Source organism: Triturus cristatus, chromosome 4_1 (genome assembly GCF_964204655.1).
Source record: "Triturus cristatus chromosome 4_1, aTriCri1.1, whole genome shotgun sequence".
Classification (NCBI taxonomy): Eukaryota; Metazoa; Chordata; class Amphibia; order Caudata; family Salamandridae; genus Triturus; species Triturus cristatus.
Window position 1 is genome coordinate 1,335,589,511 of NC_140585.1, and position 18,690 is coordinate 1,335,608,200.

At 42.4% G+C, this 18,690-nt stretch overlaps 1 protein-coding gene across 11 annotated transcripts in view; it reads right to left on the reverse strand.

Moving 5' to 3' along the window:
• PDE4DIP (phosphodiesterase 4D interacting protein) overlaps positions 1-18,690 on the reverse strand; it is a 1,321,554-nt gene that overhangs the window by 283,054 nt on the left and 1,019,810 nt on the right. For all 11 annotated transcript variants that reach the window (XM_085654823.1, XM_085654822.1, XM_085654821.1 and 8 more), the window contains one exon: positions 5,108-5,293. In XM_085654823.1, coding sequence (XP_085510949.1) covers positions 5,108-5,293 — 186 coding nt within the window. The remainder of the gene's footprint in view (positions 1-5,107; positions 5,294-18,690) is intronic.

The following is an 18,690-nucleotide window of genomic DNA, read 5'->3' on the forward strand; positions in this document are numbered from 1 at the left end:
TGGTTCTACGGATGGTACCCTGTTTCACACGATTAGGCAGTGCGCGGTGATTGAAAAATTTTGGCGGGGGGTCCTGGCCTGTCTGGCTGAAGTTTTGGGTGGGAGCTCCCATACTCCCCAAAATTGGTGCTGCTACATGTAATGGAGGGGGTGGGGGGAAACATCAATAAGCGTCACCTGATGCTGCTGGGCTTTACTCTGGCTAAAAGGGACATCGCCCGTAAGTGGAAGGCAGGGGCCCCACCATCGCTCTCAGCGTGGAAAAATGGATTGGATTTCAATATGGGTTTGGAGGCTCCTATTTTTAAGGCTCGTGGCTGCCCGCTGAAGCACTTTAAGATCTGGAAGAGGTGGGTGACATATAGGACCTAGAGCCCCCTGCGGTGGGGGATGTGACAGTTGAGGGTTAAGATGGGCAGAATTGGTGGATCTGAACATGTTGGGTCCTGCGGACTCTACCCTTTGTATGGGGAAACATTTGGGTTTCTAAATATATTGTGCAAAGACAGTGCGGAGGGGAGGGGGGAGCTCCTTTTGTTCCTTGGGTATTTCAGTTTTTGTATAACTTTAATATGCTAAAAAGTCAACGCAATATTTCTTGTGTATCATGTGGCAGTATGTCTCTGGGTTACAGATCTCTGCATAGTATTTGACAAGTGACACAATAAAAACTGTTGTTAAAAAAAAAAATTAAGAAGGATTTTAGTAAATGGGATAATCTAAATCTTTAAAAAATGGGAAGATCTAATCTTGTTTAAATGATATTCCTTCCAAAATTATTGTATGTTTTTCACACAATCCCACTGGAGGTTGATAATGCATGGTTCAAAATAATTGACAGAATGCTGGCCCGATGTATCTGGGCATACGGGAAGACCAGGAAGGCAAGTACATTTTTGTGCTTACTCAGAGACAGGGGGTCTGGGTGCTCCCTAACTTTAAACTATACTATCTAGTGGCAGCTCTACAAATTTATTACCCCTTATTCAATAATAAGGTAACTGAAGTGGGGAATGCAGGTTTTGTTCCTTCAATTTAAGAGCTACAGAATGGGGCAGCTGCCAAGGGCTGTCTGTTGAAGATTTTTGAGCAGAGTTACTATAAAAAGACTCGGTTTAAGACTCTGATGGCAGCATTCAGGAACTGGACGGGCATAGGAAAAAACCGGAGGTTTGGCAGGTATGGCTGGTGCACTTCCCTGCTTCGCAAAATTCAACTGCCTGGAATATTCCATGATCATTACTTAGCCAGATGGGAGCAAGAGGTTTTGGTAGGATTGTTGATGTGCTTACAGGGAATCATATGACATCATTTGACGAGGATAGGGGCAGATTTAACATTCTTACAGCTGAGGGATTTCCTATTGAGTAAGACTGAGGGATTATCAAGTTTTTCTCAGAATCCCCTGATGGAGATTTTAACAAAGGGCTCTAGCTATTGAATTCCACAAATATATGGGTGCCTGCTGGAAGGGGTTCCAGATGATTTAGAAAAAACACGATGAAAAAGGGCAGGCGAGGTTAGACTTGGAAAATTCAGTCGTTTTTTAAAATAATTGGAGCTGTGTGGGTCAATTTTATGCCCATCAAACTTGCAAAGTCAACACTATAAAACGATTTTCGATTTATATATAACACCAGCCAAAACAGTCAAATGGGACGGGCTGGCAGGAACCTGCTGTCCTAGATGTTGTGAACCCAGCGTAGACCTGGTCCCCATGTTGTTTTCATGCCCTTGCCTAAAGCCAGTCAGCTTAGAAATCGTGGGTTTTTTAGGGGAAGTCCTCAAGGTGAATATATCCCTGTCACCACAGTTTATATTGTTGGGCATTGATGAATTAAATATAGGTGTGGGAGTCAATTTAATTTTTATAGTAATTAAATAAATAAAACGAATTTCGTAGCGCGCGTTGCATCGCATTTTGCGATGCAGCACGCGCTACGAAATTCGTTTTGTTTATTTAATTGTTTACTTACCTGCAATTATCCATATTCCGGTTTTTAGAACCCCCCACCCTGCCCCTCCCCCGCCCGCCTTACCGCCCCACGGAACTCTCTCCACGGGCCGGGGCTGATCAATGGTACCCAGGGCATGTAAGTTAGAGGGTCCCCCCAGGGCCTGCAGCACTAGTTGTACCACCCTGGTTATGACTGGTTATGAAAACAAGACATCCAGTCCGACATTGCAGGCTGGAAGTGTAGTTTGCACTTCTTGCCCGACTTTGCCATTTAAAGTAATGGCAAAGCCAGACTTCCCCCTGGTATATGTATGTGACCACTATGACAGATCTATTGAGTGCTGAGGCAGGATACAACATATCTCACTCGCAGAACATGTAATTTTACATGCGTGATAGTAAAAACGTAAAACTGAAAATTTTACTGTGAAAAAGGCTTAGTTCCCTAATTGGCGAGTATAGAGTTACATGCTGACCATTCTGTTGTGCTAACTCTGGAAAGGTACGTCTAAAGTGTGTCATCCAAGGTAACAAACAACACGTCACATTAAGCCCGACTTGATTCTCAGGTTGAAATTAATGTAACAACTTACAGTGTGAAACTTTAGTACCGGTTTTTCATGGGTCCTGTCGCTGAGACAGCTGTCTGCCCACCTAGGGAGACATGCTAACGACTACCAGGAAGGGATACAATGGGGGCCTGCTCTGGAAGGAGGTACCACCAACCTCCTGCAGGCATCCACATGGATGTTGGTCTAAAACCTTATCTTTAAAGAAGCTGACTTTGAAGGGCAAATGGATAACAGTTGGGAGAGGGGCGGCTCCATCGTTCAGGCAGACAAACTGTCACTAGGGACAGGAGAGGTGAAACCAGTTGCCAAACTGGTTTTCCAGGGACATGTATCCCCCTTGGTGGCCACACCTCTGGGTTGGACTAGGGAGCTCCACACACCAGGAAAGGGGTCCATATTGGACGTGGGTGGAATGGAGCATCTGGGGATGCTCAGATGCGACACTTTGCAGGAAGTAGTCAGGTGGTGGGAGGTAACCTGGTAGTCCGTTGGCCAATAACTGCATCCTGCCCTGAGGGAATTTTCCGAGCATAAGTAAGGCACCCCTTGCACCACGAACTCAGATCTCAACTGGACTGGAAGAAGGACCGAGGAAGGACTGCCCTGTTGCACCATGGGACCAGCATAGCGAGGCTGCACCATCGTACACGGCACTGCTTCATCAGGTGGTTTGCAAAGGAGACGAACTGTGCCAGCTGTGTCCTCAAGGAGGAAGGGTCTCCAGAGCCCAGCCAAAGCCAAGATTCTCCAAGAGTCAGGTGACTGGCCTCCTGTTCACAGCACAGGAACACAATAGCTGGAGAAGTCTGCTGGGGCAAGTTGGTAGCCCAATGTCTTCAACCCACTGCTAACCGCTGTGCAGCATCAGGGTCCAGGAACCAATTAACAAAATTGCAACTGAGTTTGCTGCGTCCATGAGTCCTGTAAGAGTGCAGCTGGGAACTCTAGAGGATGAGTGAGCAACCCAGGAAGGACTGATCGGTGACCATGATACTGGGCAACAGGTAGTCAAGTGGCGACTGGACTTCTGCCAGCAATGAGTGGACTTCGAGGGAAGTGGATCTTGGGACCAGGATCACCTCACTCCCTTTGTGGACCAAGGAGTACTCACAGCAAGATCCCCATCAACCGCATCGCATCCACAGCATCCTTTGAGAATATTCTGCATCCTTCATCCCTTGCACCAGAACCACTTCAATAGGAAAGCCCTGCAGAGGATAAAATTTCCTGGAACTGCCTGTAGAATGCTTCACCTGCTGAAGTATCTGATTCTAAGGACCTTGGGGGTCCCCCTGACTGGCTCCCTGGAACCGGTCTCTTAAAATGACCGCATTTCACCTAGCCCAAACATTTTAGTGAAAAGGTTTATAAGTGTCAAATTCGTTGACTTTGCCAATGTTTGTTTGCTGTTGAGTGAAATACTTTGATTTACTATACCTTGAAAATTCCATATCTCCGGAACCCTATGGTGGAACCTTTTCATTTTGGTGAAATATATAAAAATACTGTCTATTTTTATTAATTGGTGTCAGATTACTTTGTTGATTTCTTCTGCAAGTGTTTTGGTGCTGTTTAAGTGCTTTAACTTGTTCCTTTGTGTAAGCTTTGCTGCTCAGAGCCACACCTACCGACGATTGAGCTGAAGGTTTGACAAATGAAACCTAAGGGTCCTAAAGGGGTTGGTAAGTGGATTATGCACTAAGGTTGCCCAACCACAACATATAATATACACCCCATTTCCTCACAAAGAATATTATCCACAGTGCAAATCTGGGTTGTTCAGAAAACTCTCTATGTGGCCTTCTTCACGAAATGATAACCAATGGCTCGAGAAGTGGACAAAAGATATTATGAACCTGGCATAATGGATATCATAAAATGAGAAGTTCAAGTAAGAAAGATAAGGTTCTAATTCACTTACGGTGAATTCTACCATGTGGACAAAGAGAGTCCTCAATTAGTCACGCAAGGCCGGAGCTGCATCAGATTTCCAGGATCTCTACATACAATTAATCTACATGAGAATCATTTATATAATTACTGGTCAGAATGAAACTCCTATATGGGGTTGGCCCTCATAGGTCAACATGGGACAACTCTTACTGTAAACATCGGAGAAAGGTTTGGATTTATGGAATCTTCTATTTTAATTGAGAGGAAAAGCTTCAGATATTAGATCAACCTTATCTAGAAGGGATGGTCCAAAAACAACCTCTTAACTCTTTGTCAGAGGAAGGTGTTCCCCTCTGGTGAGACATAATACTTGAGCTCTCCAGTTGCAAAGGGAAATCACTGACTAGCTACCTTTTCATTCATAGGATCGATGACATCACATGATTGAATGGCATTAACTATGGAGAGCAAAATGAAGTGCATAAAAATGAATGTTAAATTACAAGCTGGGCATGCATGAGTAGTACCAAGACATGATCCAAACACAAAAAGGTAGATGAAAAGTAGACCTTTTACCAAGAGAAAATCATATGTATGCATGTGGTGGACATGTTAAATTGTTAGATGAAAGCCATGCACAGAGTACACGCCATTGTCTTGAAGTAATGACTCAAGTAACTCTCACTTTCTCCCAGCTGCTTCTGCAACATCAGCAGTTCCTGCTGCACCTCTCCCAAGGAGAACCCCGGTGTCCCACTGGAGCCAGGACCAAGGTGAGGTAGGCAAGGTCTGGGGGATAGGAAGGATGTATGATCAGGGTAAGGTCCCCCAGAAAGGGTACCTGAGCAAGTGATTGGGTTGAAATGATGGCCTAGAAAAGGAAAAATAGAAAAAACCAATTAAAATAAAATCAATGAGATGGCTCCGTAGAATACAGAAGGAAGAATATTGTTACTGCAGAACAAGAAGAGCTAATGTTTAGGTCAACCAAGGCATAGCAAACACAGTCTGGAACTGAGATATCTGGGGGGCTGTGGGTAAGAGGTCAGACTATAAATTGAGCTGGAAGTATGGTATGACTTGAAGGAGAACTGGGAAGGATAGTCGAGGGCTAAGTGTTGCAGTCAATTATGAGGGAATGCATTTAGAGTGAATGAATGAGGACAGCAATATTTTTACATAGACAAGGATAGGAAATGAGAAAAGGCCAATTTACTTTCTGGGCATTGTAGATGAGAAAGGATTGAGAAAAGGAGGTATTAGTTGCCAGCTGATTTTGAAGCATCTAGTATGTTGGTTTGATGCATTAAGAGAATGATTATGAGTGATGTGGTCTTCTCATCATTCCAGGTGGCTGCCATTAGCAGTGATAAGGAAGGTAAGCTAAGACTCAAAAGCTGTTTTGAGACGCTCCTAGATCTTGTGGGATGTGGTGTCAAAGTGTTGTAGAAAGGTTATAGGTCATGGTATCACTGCATGAGGTATAAGGGGATGGTCTCTTGGCAGGCTTTTCATTTGGTCACGAGGAACTGAAGGTGAGATGATGTGAGAGTTGCATGAGAGATGTTCAAAGAGGAGGAAATTACGATGAGAATGAGGGTTGTGAAAAGGGTGTTTATAGACTGGAGTGGGTATTGGTAGAGGATTGATCAAAGAAAAGGTTTTTAGACACGTTTCTATTGACAATTACTGAGGTGAAGTCTCCAAGACTAATCAGTGATAGAGTGGTTGGAAAGGAGCTTAAATGCCCGATTAGGGTTTGATGGACAGAGAGGTGTCTGTTGGAATAGCGAAGTACATTACCTCTGCCATCCCGATGGTACTCTGTCAAATTTAGGGATGACCTCCAGCCTAGCGGTTATTTCTGTACCTTTGAAGGAACCGCCGTCACAGCGGTTCCCTTCAAGGCACATAAAGGTCGGGGGTCAGCTACTTTTGGTTTTAATGGCTAGTCACCAAGCTTTTCAAATTTTTCTTTTTTTCAAAAACAAACTCTCAGAGTATTGTGGTCATTATTTTTATGTTTTTTTTCTCTGACGGGCCTACTCTATTGGACTGTGGAGGATGCTTTCCGTTGATGGAACCAACAGGCGCTCCAATGACAAAAAACTTACAGTCCACCTGTCTCTAAATTAGGAAGGTGGCTCAAGAGTTTGGTACTCTGTTGGGTTTGCAGCTGACTACACTGTTTGCTAAACTCTAAATGAAGCCCTAAAGATGCATCACAATCCCCACATATAACCAGACTACTCCAGAAGGGCAATACAACACAATAATGTGCACACTAAAGGGGGGGGAAAGCAGAGGCCACAATTTGCTACTGGGAAAAAGATGGGGAGATGGTAGAGGTGGGACAGTTTTATAGGATTCTTAGTAAAAGGATTACTCTACACCTCACAGGGTTTGAGAGAAAGTGGTGTCATCAGTGTAGAGCACAGAGATTGTTGTTTTGTTTTTGGCCTATTTTGGTACACTTTATGAAGGCATTAAAGGGTGGAAAAGGATTGTAAGAATTTTTAATAAATGAGGTATTTAACATATTATCAAAGCAAAACAGAGGCCGAGTTAGATGATGTGTAAAATGTAGGTTATAGAGAGTTTTTTTGATGTCTAGATGGGCTGGTAATGAAATGAGGTTGAACTGGGGTGTTTACTTTGGAAGCTGTGATGGAGTATGAGACTACTTCACAGATTTAAGCAATTTTGCATGGAACTTCAACTGTTTTCAGAAAAATAAGGTAATCTTGAATGTTGGCTCAATTTGTTATTCACTTTCCCTGCATACTGAGAATTAGTGAGTGCATCGACTATATGAGACTAGAATTGATCTGACTCTTACTTCTCCATGATATGGATCATTTCTCGGACCTTTGCATTATTACTGGAGTGCAGTGACATGCTTATCTTGCAAGTGCGCAGCTGCCTAAACCTTTAGTCTCGCTCCACCGTAATCATTTTTTCCAGTAGTGGGGAGCCATCAATGAAATTCCCTGAGGTGACAGAATATTTTCTTAATTATATATCCACAATAGAAGACAATGCTTTAGAAGAATTCACACCTACAAGGAAAAAGAAGATCTAATTCCATGCTTTAGGTCCTGAAAGGAGTAGTGAGTAATTCTTTGTCTACTAAAGAACTCTAACCTGCTCGTAAATTATCATCAGGATATTCTTCGAAACTGGAGAACAAGAACAACACAACTGCTTTTAAAGCAGACAGAGTCCATGGAAATAAACCAGAGAATGATACACATCTCAAGTTTTACAAAGATCATTTAGCCAACGATCAAACAAAACTGTCCAGCATACAAACTCAAATGCTCCCACTGTAGCATCATAGGTAATTTAGCTAAAATGTGCAGGAAGAAAAATACAAGCCAAACAGTAAAATGTATCCCTGAGATTACTGCGGTGATGAAACTCTGAGGGTGGATAGTGTAATAAGTATTGGACGTAGTGTACTAAATATGACCATAAATTTCAGGAACAAACCAACTTGTATAATGGTAATTGGAGGTGTCAAAATACTAATTGTAGCTGACTCGAGGTCTCCCTCTACCATTGTAGATAAGTTGGTTTGGAGAAGAAATTTGCAAATGTGTTTGGGTACAAATTAATCCTATTGATGTATATGCATGAAAAAATCATAGAAGAGAGGATTCCCGTGGTAGGGTACAGAACACTAACAATCAAAATCAAAAATAAGAAAACCATGGGCTATATGTTGCTCAGAAAGAACCTTTTGTTCTAGGGTGGATTGACAGAAGAGTTTTAGGTATCACCTTGGATCCAAACAGCAAGGAACAGGTATTATGTTGGGGGACCATTGGAAAGGATATAGGAAAATCTATTCGAGAAGAGTTCCCAGAAGTATTTTCAGGTAAAATTAGGAATTTGAAAGGTTCCTCACACAAATGTATTTTAAGGACAGATGCTAAACCACTCTGTCATAAAGTGAAGAACATACCTATAAGTGTAGGAGAAGAAGTAGCTGGAGAGGTAGATATGCTGCAATGATGAATAACATAATTGAAAGTATAGCGTGCACTCAATGGTTATCTCCTTTGGTTGTGGTATGAAAGGCAAATGGTCAGATAAGATTATGCTGTGACTTGGAGGTTCTCAGTAAAAAATTTCTACAAGTCAGGTTTCCCCTACCAAAGATTAATGAACAATTAGCTAAAACTAAGGGAGTCAAGTGGTTTTCTTCTATTGATTTAACCTCTGCTTACCATCAGGTGCTACTCCATTCTGATAATATGTACCTCACTGCTCTCAACACTGCTTTCAGATATTATAGGTGTGTGCACATGCCTTTTGTCTTAGCATATGCTTGCAGTCGTTTTTCAGAGGTCGATGCACAAACTGTTCAAGGACCAAAAGGGAGCCATTTTCCTTCGAGATGACATATCTAGTATAGGAGGGGGCAGAAAAGAACATGACCTAAATTGAAGACAGCTTTGAAGATCCCAGGTGATGGTGACTTACCGGTAGAATTTAAAAAATGTAAATTTGCAGTGATATCTGTAACTTATTTGGGATATGACATCAGTGAAGCTAGGATTTCTCCTAAAAACTAGCAGAGATGCCCCACTTCCCACTAGTGAAGATGAAGTGAGATCCTTTTTTGGTTTGTCGGAGTTTTACTCCAAATTCTTGAAGGACTTTATTGACAAAACAGATGGTGTGAGACAGTTATTGAAATACCATAAATAATTCACATGGAATATTTGCCTACAAAAAGAATTTTAAAGTATTAAGAATGACGTTTGTCACCTTGCTCCCTTACAAGTGTTTAGCCCTACTATTCGCACTGTATACCCACTGATGCCAGTGGTACAGGACTTGGAGCAGTTCTTTCACAAGTCATGTCACATAAATGCACCTTATCTTTTGCTTCGCATTTTCTCGTTCCCACTGAAGAAAAATATTCAGTGGGAGAAAGAGAGAGATGTTGGCCAATGGAAATATGTAGGCAGTACCTGTGGGGTTTGAAATTCATTCTACACATTGATCATAAGCCACTTCTTAAAGTTTTAACACCTTATGGTGTTCTCAAGGTGTCACCGCACGTAGCCAGAATGCCGTTGAAACTATTTGACTATAATTATAATTTTGAATGGTACCCTGGAAACATAAATAAGATAGCAGAGAATTTAAGCAGATCGCCTGCATTTGAAAGAATACATATGTTATAAGTGAGATGATTATAGTGTTGCTATAGTAGATAAAAACAATGATAGTGGCATTGTAATGGAAGATTGGATTGCTGGATTTGACACTGATGATATTCTGTGTAAAGGAGAGGATTGCCCCTAGGAGTGTTGAGCTTGTAAATTTAAACTAGCAGATGAATGTAAAAAATTGGAAGCTGTGAAAGGAACGCTTTATTAATGGCCTAGGATTTTTATTAAGAGGTGACAGAATAGTTACATCTAAAACACTTGGACAAAATATTTTAAACATTACACATGAATGCCATGTGAAGTGTCTTATTAATTGGTGGCCAGGCATTGATTCCAAATTGGAAACATTTGTCAGGACTTTTGAACAGTGTGTTTGAGCTTATGAGTCTCAAGTTGTAGACCTCTTCTGAGCCGTATGAACTATCCAGAAAATCTTTAGTAGATGTTAGCGATAGACATCTTGGTCCTATTTTGAACTTTAATGGTATATCTAAGTATGTAATTGTTCTATTGGACCTTAAATCTAAGTGGCCCAAAGTAGAAGTTCTGTCCAAGGTTGAAGTCATTTCTTTCCTAGATAGAGCTTTCTTGAGGGAATGTATACCCATGTCACTTTTGAGTGATAATGGACCACAATTTATCTCTGAAAAATTGAAAGATGTTTTAACTAGGAATAGCATTAAGACTAAACACACCTCCTTGTATCATACTGTGGAGAACAGTACAGTGGAAAACCTTTACAAGGTTATAATCCATAGCGTTCAAGCACTAATTAGTGGAAAGAGAAGTTTAGAGAAGGAATTTTAATAGGTTAATTTGGGCATGTAGAATAACTCCAACATTGAAGGGGTACAGTAGTTTTCAGAGTATTAAAAGGGAGAGAGCCTTCCACTTCCACTTCTGTGGTCAAAGCAAATCATTATAAGAGCTCAAGATATCTACAAGGAGAATTATGGCTGCAAGCATGGGGTCAATAAAGTTGCTCTTGTGCAGAGTGACTGGGTATATGTCCATATGGTTGTCATGACAAAGAAAGGGCATAGTAAGGTCACTAAATCTTTTCAAGTGACAGAAATTTGGATCACTAAGAAATGGTTAAATGTTGCATTTCAGCAAGTTGGCCAGATGCAATAAAATATTGCTGTGGTAACAGGAAAAGAAGAGTAATTCCACCAAATGTATGTCCTAAAGCATGGTTTTGGGAAGAAGTGGCTAAAGAAGATTGTGTTCGAAGTGATTATATGAAGATAGGAGTACAGTTGAGATTTGATGTTTCTAGTGAATTTTAGTAAATGATGTGAACACAACTTCCATGAAACGAACTACCAATGTTTACCAACAGCCTGGGAATGTCTCTAAGTCAGGAAGGGTTACCACCCTCCATAAGAAACAAAAGGATTTCATAGTGGATTAACAGTTATTATTATTTACTTAATGTTTATTTCTCACAATAGTCAAGTGAGTCTTATACATGCATTTTGTTTATATAAAGTATATTGTAAAATTGTTTACCTTCCTTATTTAATCATTTATATTTTATGCTTGCTAATATTGCTCATTCGGTTGTGTAAGGGCAGAGAAGTGTGGTGTATGTATAACAAGCTCATTGTGATATGAGTAACCCTGGAGATGTAGTGATATGTTCCAGAGTGTTTAAGCAGAGATTCAGTTCCTGCCTGAATTATGACCTGGGAAGACGTGCTGCTTCTGTACCAATAAATCAGCACCAAAACCTCCTTGTCCTCTCAGTCTTAGCAGGTATGGGGTAAAAGGTGGTGAGAATGTTATGTTGGATGTGATGGGTGTCATCATTTGTAAAAGAGAACTTGGAGTGTCCAAAGAAACTCCTGGTACCTTGAGTAGGTTGAAGAAGGAGGTGGCAGAAAGAAGCATTTTTGTGTTCATACGTAAGTACAAGGTAGATATGAGGATGGACATCAAACACACACGATCAATTCAGGTATACGTGCACTTGAAGATTCTAAATTTGTGTTCTAAGAATTACTGGCTGAAAAAGTGACCCCATAGTGCCTTCTAAAATGGTGTGTGTGTGTGTAGACTCCATCAAAGAAGTTTGAAGTACCACACATTTTCTACCAAATGAAGGGGCATGGGTCCAGATTGGTTTCTGACCTGGAGGAGACAAAATGTGGATCTTGCCCGAAATATTTTAATTTGGGCTTTCCCACATTATATATGTAACCACTGCCACTTTATACTATTTTGGAAATCTGAGGTTTCTCAATGTATTTCCAGTAACCATGGCTCAGCTTCCCCCACACCACCAGGGATACATTAAAGGCTTTTATAATAAAGCTTTCACAGTCCTTTCTTGCCAAAACTAAGAAAATGAATTTATCAGTAGAGTTTATTCTACAACAACAACTTCACATATAGAAACATATCCATACAGAGATGACACACAGTCAATCAATAATAATTATAGTGGACTACACTGAATGTATTGAATGTGGTACATGGGAAGGTAAGATACTCAGAGCTCATGCAATGACCATTGCTCCATTCTTTTTTTATGTGGCTGACCTCCCACTGAACCACCATTATAGTTCTCTAGATTCATGTGGGATGCCACAAAGTCCTTCATATTTCTATGGATGTAGCTGTGGTGCAATTGAATACAAATAAACTGACAAGCAACTCTATAAAGGGAGTTGGGAAAATGGAGAAGGCATACTTTGACTTTATTATCCTTTGCAGATAGCTCTTTGGCTGCAAGGGCTACATACATTTCCCATTCCATAGACAAACAACATATTTTCCAGTTTTGTAATGTAGGATATTTGTGAAGCTGTTCAAAAATCAAACTTTTCATACAGGCGGCCTTGTATGGAATATCTTACGGTTGCCAATGAAATACCTATTTCATCATAATAATGACACCACTCTGCAGAGCTTTAACATTATAGGGATTAGAATTATAATGTTTGCAGGACCAAATAAGGAGACAAATGTATCTAAATTACGCTGAGGAAAGTGCAAACTATTTGGCACATTCTCTGGCAGCACTTTTTCATCTATTTGAGCTAGAAACACATGTTCAGTGAAAACTGCAAATTAGGTGTCAAATTATGTGGCAAGTGCAGTAAATCCATAAGTATGTGGTAAATGCTGCAGTCACCTAAATTCACTGCCCATCATCTATGCCCACAGTTTTATCAACAATTTATTCAAGAAAGGTAAACAAAACCTAAACATTCTAACTTCATTCAGTGCCCATTGTTATCTGCACTATTAAGACAGCTTTTGCAAGCTAGCTACCACAAAATCATATACAATATAAAAAATAGATAATGGGTAATATGGTCCAGTATTGCCAAGTCATGGTTCTGGTGACATTTACATTTGCATGAGCATTCAACTTTTAGAATTGTGGTTCATAATGCAACTAAACACCCTGGATTGCAACATTTTATATCATATCTATGAAAGTCTATTGAATTTAATAGATGCTTTTTATGAAAAATTAGGTTGTTGGTTGTGTGAGTAAAACCCTGTTCTAAAAACAGCCACAATCCATGTCAGGGTGAACCACAAAAAGTCGCTAAAATAACCCATGCTTAACCCTCCGATAGCTTGCCACAAAAGTAGACAGACTTAACTTAGAGGGAATGTGTAAAGTATATATTCAGCACTTAAACAGTAATAAAGTGAGAACAAAACAAAAGAAAAATCCCACACCAATTTATAAAACAATGTGTAAATGTTTGACATCAAAGCAACAAAAATCCAATCAGTAAACAAGAGTTATCAATTTTTAAAGTTTAAAATGAAAAATAGCACTGAAACATCATGAGACCGGGGCATTGTCGAACGTTATGACCAACGGCGACGGAGCGCAGTTCAGATACAGGATGTGGATTGGGCACGGTCTACGTTTACCTTCAGACTTAAAAGAATTTTCCGGAAAAATGTTTGAGTAAGTAGAGTTCAGAGGGGAAAGGCAGCCAGCGGTGTCTAAGGAGAAGGTGTCATCGTCAGGGAGCTGCTGGATGAAGTCGAAGTGAAGATTTCTACATTCCGACTTAGTCTCTTTTTAGAAAGTCCAAAATTTCCAGTGGGATCGAAGCTGCAGGCTGTAGGCGACGGGGGCTCCATGAGGCCAAATGACCTTCTGCGATGAGCCGCTGAACAGGATTTGCTACTGAGAAGAACGTAGCAGTGGCTGCTGAAAAGTCAGGACAAACCATGATGCACCTAGGGCAGATCAGGGAGCAGGTAGGTTCCAGTTCCTTTTTCATTCTTAGAACACTTTCTGGCAAAGAAATTCTATGTTCTAAGTTTTTTATTGGGTTCACTCAGTCTGTGTCCAGGTGCAGGTTCAAGATGGTTGTAGCCTTTTCTATCCCTGAGGCTGTGATAAGTAGGCCAGCTTTGGTGTCCTATAATGCCCGCTTCAAATTAATACAATTATACATAATACACACCTCTACGACAACTTCATCGACCACCCACCAGATGCCACTGCCGGCCCCCAGAGACACCAGTCAGCTCACCATCTCCCAACTGGACACCGATCATGACCGAAGACACCGCCTCAACCATGAAAGGCATCCACTCGGGGGCCCCCACCAATCCCTGCCCTCCTCACCTCTACCACAGAGCCGCAGCCACCATCGTAGCCGAACTACAACGCACCATCAACACCAACTTCAAAACAGGCACCTTCCCAGATGACTGGAAGCAAGCAGAAGTCAGGCCCCTGCTCAAGAAGCCCTCAGCTGACCCCACCGACCTCAAGAACTACTGGCCTATCTCGCTGCTCCCCTTCGCAGCCAAAGTAGCAGAGAGAACAGTCAACAGAGAACTGATACGATTCATCGAAGAGAACGCCATTCCTAGACCCGTCCCAATCCGGGTTCCGAAGCAACCACAGCACCCAGACCGCCCTACTCGCAGCCACAGATGACATCCGCACCCCCCTGGACCAAGGCCACTCCACAGCCCTCATCCTACTTGACCCATCAGCGGCCTTCAACACCGTCTCCCACCACACACTAGTCACCAGACTACATGACAGCGGCATACAAGGAAAAGCCCTGGACTGGATCTGATCGTTCCTCACCGGAATAAGCCAAAGGATCAGACTACCACCCTTCCTCTCCAATCCCACGAAAATCACCTGCGGAGTTCCACAAGGTTCATCACTGAGCCCGACCCTCTTCAACATCTACAAGGCCCCCCTCACAGCCATCCTCAGACAACACAGTCTCAACATAGTATCCTATGCAGACGACACCCAGCTCATCCTCTCCCTCACTGAAGACCCCACCACCGCCAAACTCAACTTCCAGACAGGAATGCAAGACATCACAGTCTGGATGATTAACAGCTGCCTGAAAATCAATGCCGAGAAGACAGAAGTCCTCGTCCTTGGAACCTCCCCCTCAGCATGGGACAACACCTGGTGGCCGTCCGCCCTCAGCTCACCTACCCCCTCAGACCACGCCAAAAACCTGGACATCGTTCTCGACTCTTCACTCACCATAAACCGACAGGTCAATGCCGTCACCTCCAGCTGCTCCAACACCCTCCGCATCCTTTGCAAAACCTTCAAATGGATCCCCCCTCAGTCAAGGAAGACAGTCACCCATGCACTCATCACCAGCAGACTGGACTATGGAAACGCACTCTACGCCGGCATCATCAAGTCCCTACTCCGCAAACTCCAGATGATACAGAACACCGCCGCCAGACTCGTCCTCGGCATCCCCCAGCACAAACACATCAGCCAACACCTACGAAGACTCCACTGGCTCCCCATGAAGAAAAGAGTCACCTTCAAAATCCTCACTCACACCTACAAATGCCTACACAACAACGGACTCAAATACCTCAACGACAGAATTAACTTCCAAGTACCCCAAAAAACCTCTGATCTGCTAACCTCGCACGGGCTGAAACCTCGCATATCCACAGAGCCAGAGCAGGCGGAAGATCCCGTTCTCACATCGCAGCCAAGACCTGGAACGAGCTACCGGCAGACATCAGAATCGCCCCCTCCCTGAACACCTTCAGGAAGACCCTCAAGACCTGGCTCTTCGGCTGAACAAACCTGCGGACCCCCCCCTCCTACCCTCAGCGCCTTGAGACCCTCATGGGTGAGTAGCCCCTGATTGATTGCTTGATTGACACAGGGCCTACCTCATGCCCTCCAAAATCAATTGATATTTCCACTGCACAGATGCTGGCTGCTCCCACTGTCACACGCCTGATGCAGATTTCCTGAATATATATTTTGGACGTGCCCATAACTTTCTCAATACTGGCTAGGTATTACGGGTCACTTGGAGCGATGCATGGGCCTCTCTGCATTACACACCTGGAAGGTATGCTTGCTAGGACTGATACACCGAACCAAGAAAAATGAAGCAGTGGCACGAATCACAGACATGGCCCTCATTCTTGCAAAATGTCTGATCACCCATAGATGGAAGTCACTCAGCCCCCCTACTCAGTCTGCCTGGGCGCTCTCCATGGAGGCGTGGGCACAAGCTGAAAGCACGGTCTTATGCAGGGAAGACACAAGAGGCTTGCGTTAATACCTCATCTCCGACAGCTGAGACAGTCTCATGGCATGTCTACACAGATCAACAACCCGCCAGCTCACTTTCTTCGTTGAGTCGCTGCTCAATATAGGCTCACACGGCTAGGTGCGACATACAAGGAGCATTATGGCTCAAGCTCGCGGCTCCGAAAATATACTTACCCATGCTTGGATGTCAAGTTGTCATACCTGGCAAGGTGATGTGTGCAGGCTCGTTATGGAACTTGTAGTTAAAATACTTTTCATTTTTTTGTGGCTTAGACAACCATATGCTTTGCCTGTGCTCAGACGCTCAGTCCACACATTTTAGTAATCAGCTGTTTCTGAATAACCTAACATAGTACTATGATAGCTGTAACTTGCTATGTTATTTTAAATGCTTGCCATGTTGTCAATGTGTGGAAGACAATATAAGAAGCTAAATGTATTCCGAAATATAAAAATCTAAATAAAAATATCTTTTTTTAAATTGTGGAACTCATTAGTAAAAGCTTACCATGTTAGCTTTGTTGAAATGATGGGTATGAAGCTGACTTGGTAAGCTTTTACTATCGAGTTCCACCATGACCACTGTTCTCTTACAACCACTCTCGGTTATTTTCCACACTTGTTGTTCTGTTGGCCTTCAATTGAATGGGCAATATTCTCCTTTCCTTCACAGACCTCTCACGGATACATTATTGGCCTTCCTTGGTTGACTCGCCCTTACTACAAGGATCACCTGCTACCACTACCTCAGGTAGGCATTATTCCCCTACATCCACTATTTTCTTCCTATGTCTGTACTTCCCAATTCTTAAACCCTCCCTTTCTCCCTTCATTCCCCTATACAGCACCTGCCGAATCTCAGTAACCCGGTCCTGATAATGACCTGAAATTGAACAGGTCGAAATGCCGTCGACTATTCAGTGCATCTCTAGGCGTTATTGTTGTTTCTGAAAACAGTAGAAACTTTGTATAAAGTTCTTACTAACTGTTTTGCAACCATCACTTAAATTGTTTCTTGCGCCGTTTTCGCTGTTGCTTCAGCTTTTTATGTGTATCTTGCGCCGTTCACTTTTCCACTTTTCCACGAGCACGTATGTGCACATTATACTTTTGTGTTACTATCGCAATTTATGTAATGTATAACTACCTTTACTTAAAAACATACTAACCTCTATGGTCCTTTTTAAACTATTGTCGTCTCCCTTATTTCTCTGTGTGAGACATTTATTTGTTTTACATTATTCTTGTCTTACTTAATGATCAGCTGTTCAGACATTGTTGCTTTGTTAAAAAAAAAAAGTCTCCAAATATGCTAGCACCTGCCTGGCATTCCAAGAATTATTTATCTCGCTGGCATTCTAGATCAGCCTTTCCCAAACTGTGGGTCAAGACCCATTGGTGGGTCGCCAGCCAATTTCTGTTGGGTCGAGAGAGAGCAGCAAATAAAAATGCCTTTACGGTTTGTATTTATCTTGTCACATTTGCTGTGCTTCAAAGACAAAGGTCAAATGTCAGGCTATGTCTTCTGACAAATTGCTGATTATTCTTTTAACAAGGGGATTGGTTTTTACTTTTCTTTCTTTCGATCAATCAATCAGGGATTTGTGAAGCGCATTACTCACCTGTGAGGGTCTCAATGCGCTGGGGGGATTTTCAGGCAGCTCCGGCTCATCCGAAGAGCCAGGTCTTGAGGCTCTTCCTGAATGCTTGCGGTGTGGGGGTTTGTCTGATTCTGAGGGGGAGTTCGTTCCAGGACTTGGCTGCGATGTAGGAGAAGGATCTTACTCCCATTCAGGATCTGCGGATGCGTGAAATTTCTTCCAGGTCAAGGTTGGCAGAGCGAAGGTTCCTCTTGGGGGCATAGAAGGAGATTCTTGGTTTGAGGTATTGAGGTCCAGTGTTCTAGAGGGCTTTGTAAGCATGTGTGAGCAGCTTGAAAGTCACTCTCTTTTCGACAGCGAGCCAGTGGAGGTCCCGTAGGTGTTGTTCATTGACAGGAACAAGGGGAGTTTACCTGCTCCAAGGAGATGGCACAACCTGAATGATCCCATATCAGAGGAGCTACCGGGAAGACATTTTGGAATAATGTTATGCATTTAATTGTGTCTTAGAGTAGTTTCTAGGAGATCCTGTCCTGACTTTTCTGATGGATGACCTTTCCATAAGTCTGCTGAGATTCCATATTCCCAGTTCTTGAGTTAGACTCATCAACTCGTATGCCTTTTCTTTACCCTGATCCTTTACTTGATTCACTTAAGACTGTAACCTGCTGCTCAGGATTTCCCCTTGTCATTCTTAGATGCTCTATTTAGTTTAGGAAAGTTCCTTTATGGAACTGATAGATTCTCTGTTTTGCCTCTTATACTCTTTAAACGATTTATGCTGCTATCTTCTTGATCTTATTCTGCTGAATTGATTCACTTTATGGAATTTTTTGCTCATGTTTTGGGCATGCGCATTGCTCGTCCAAAACTGGTCTACAATCTGTTCTCACCTCATGCAACTAACTCTTAACACCTGAGAGGACTG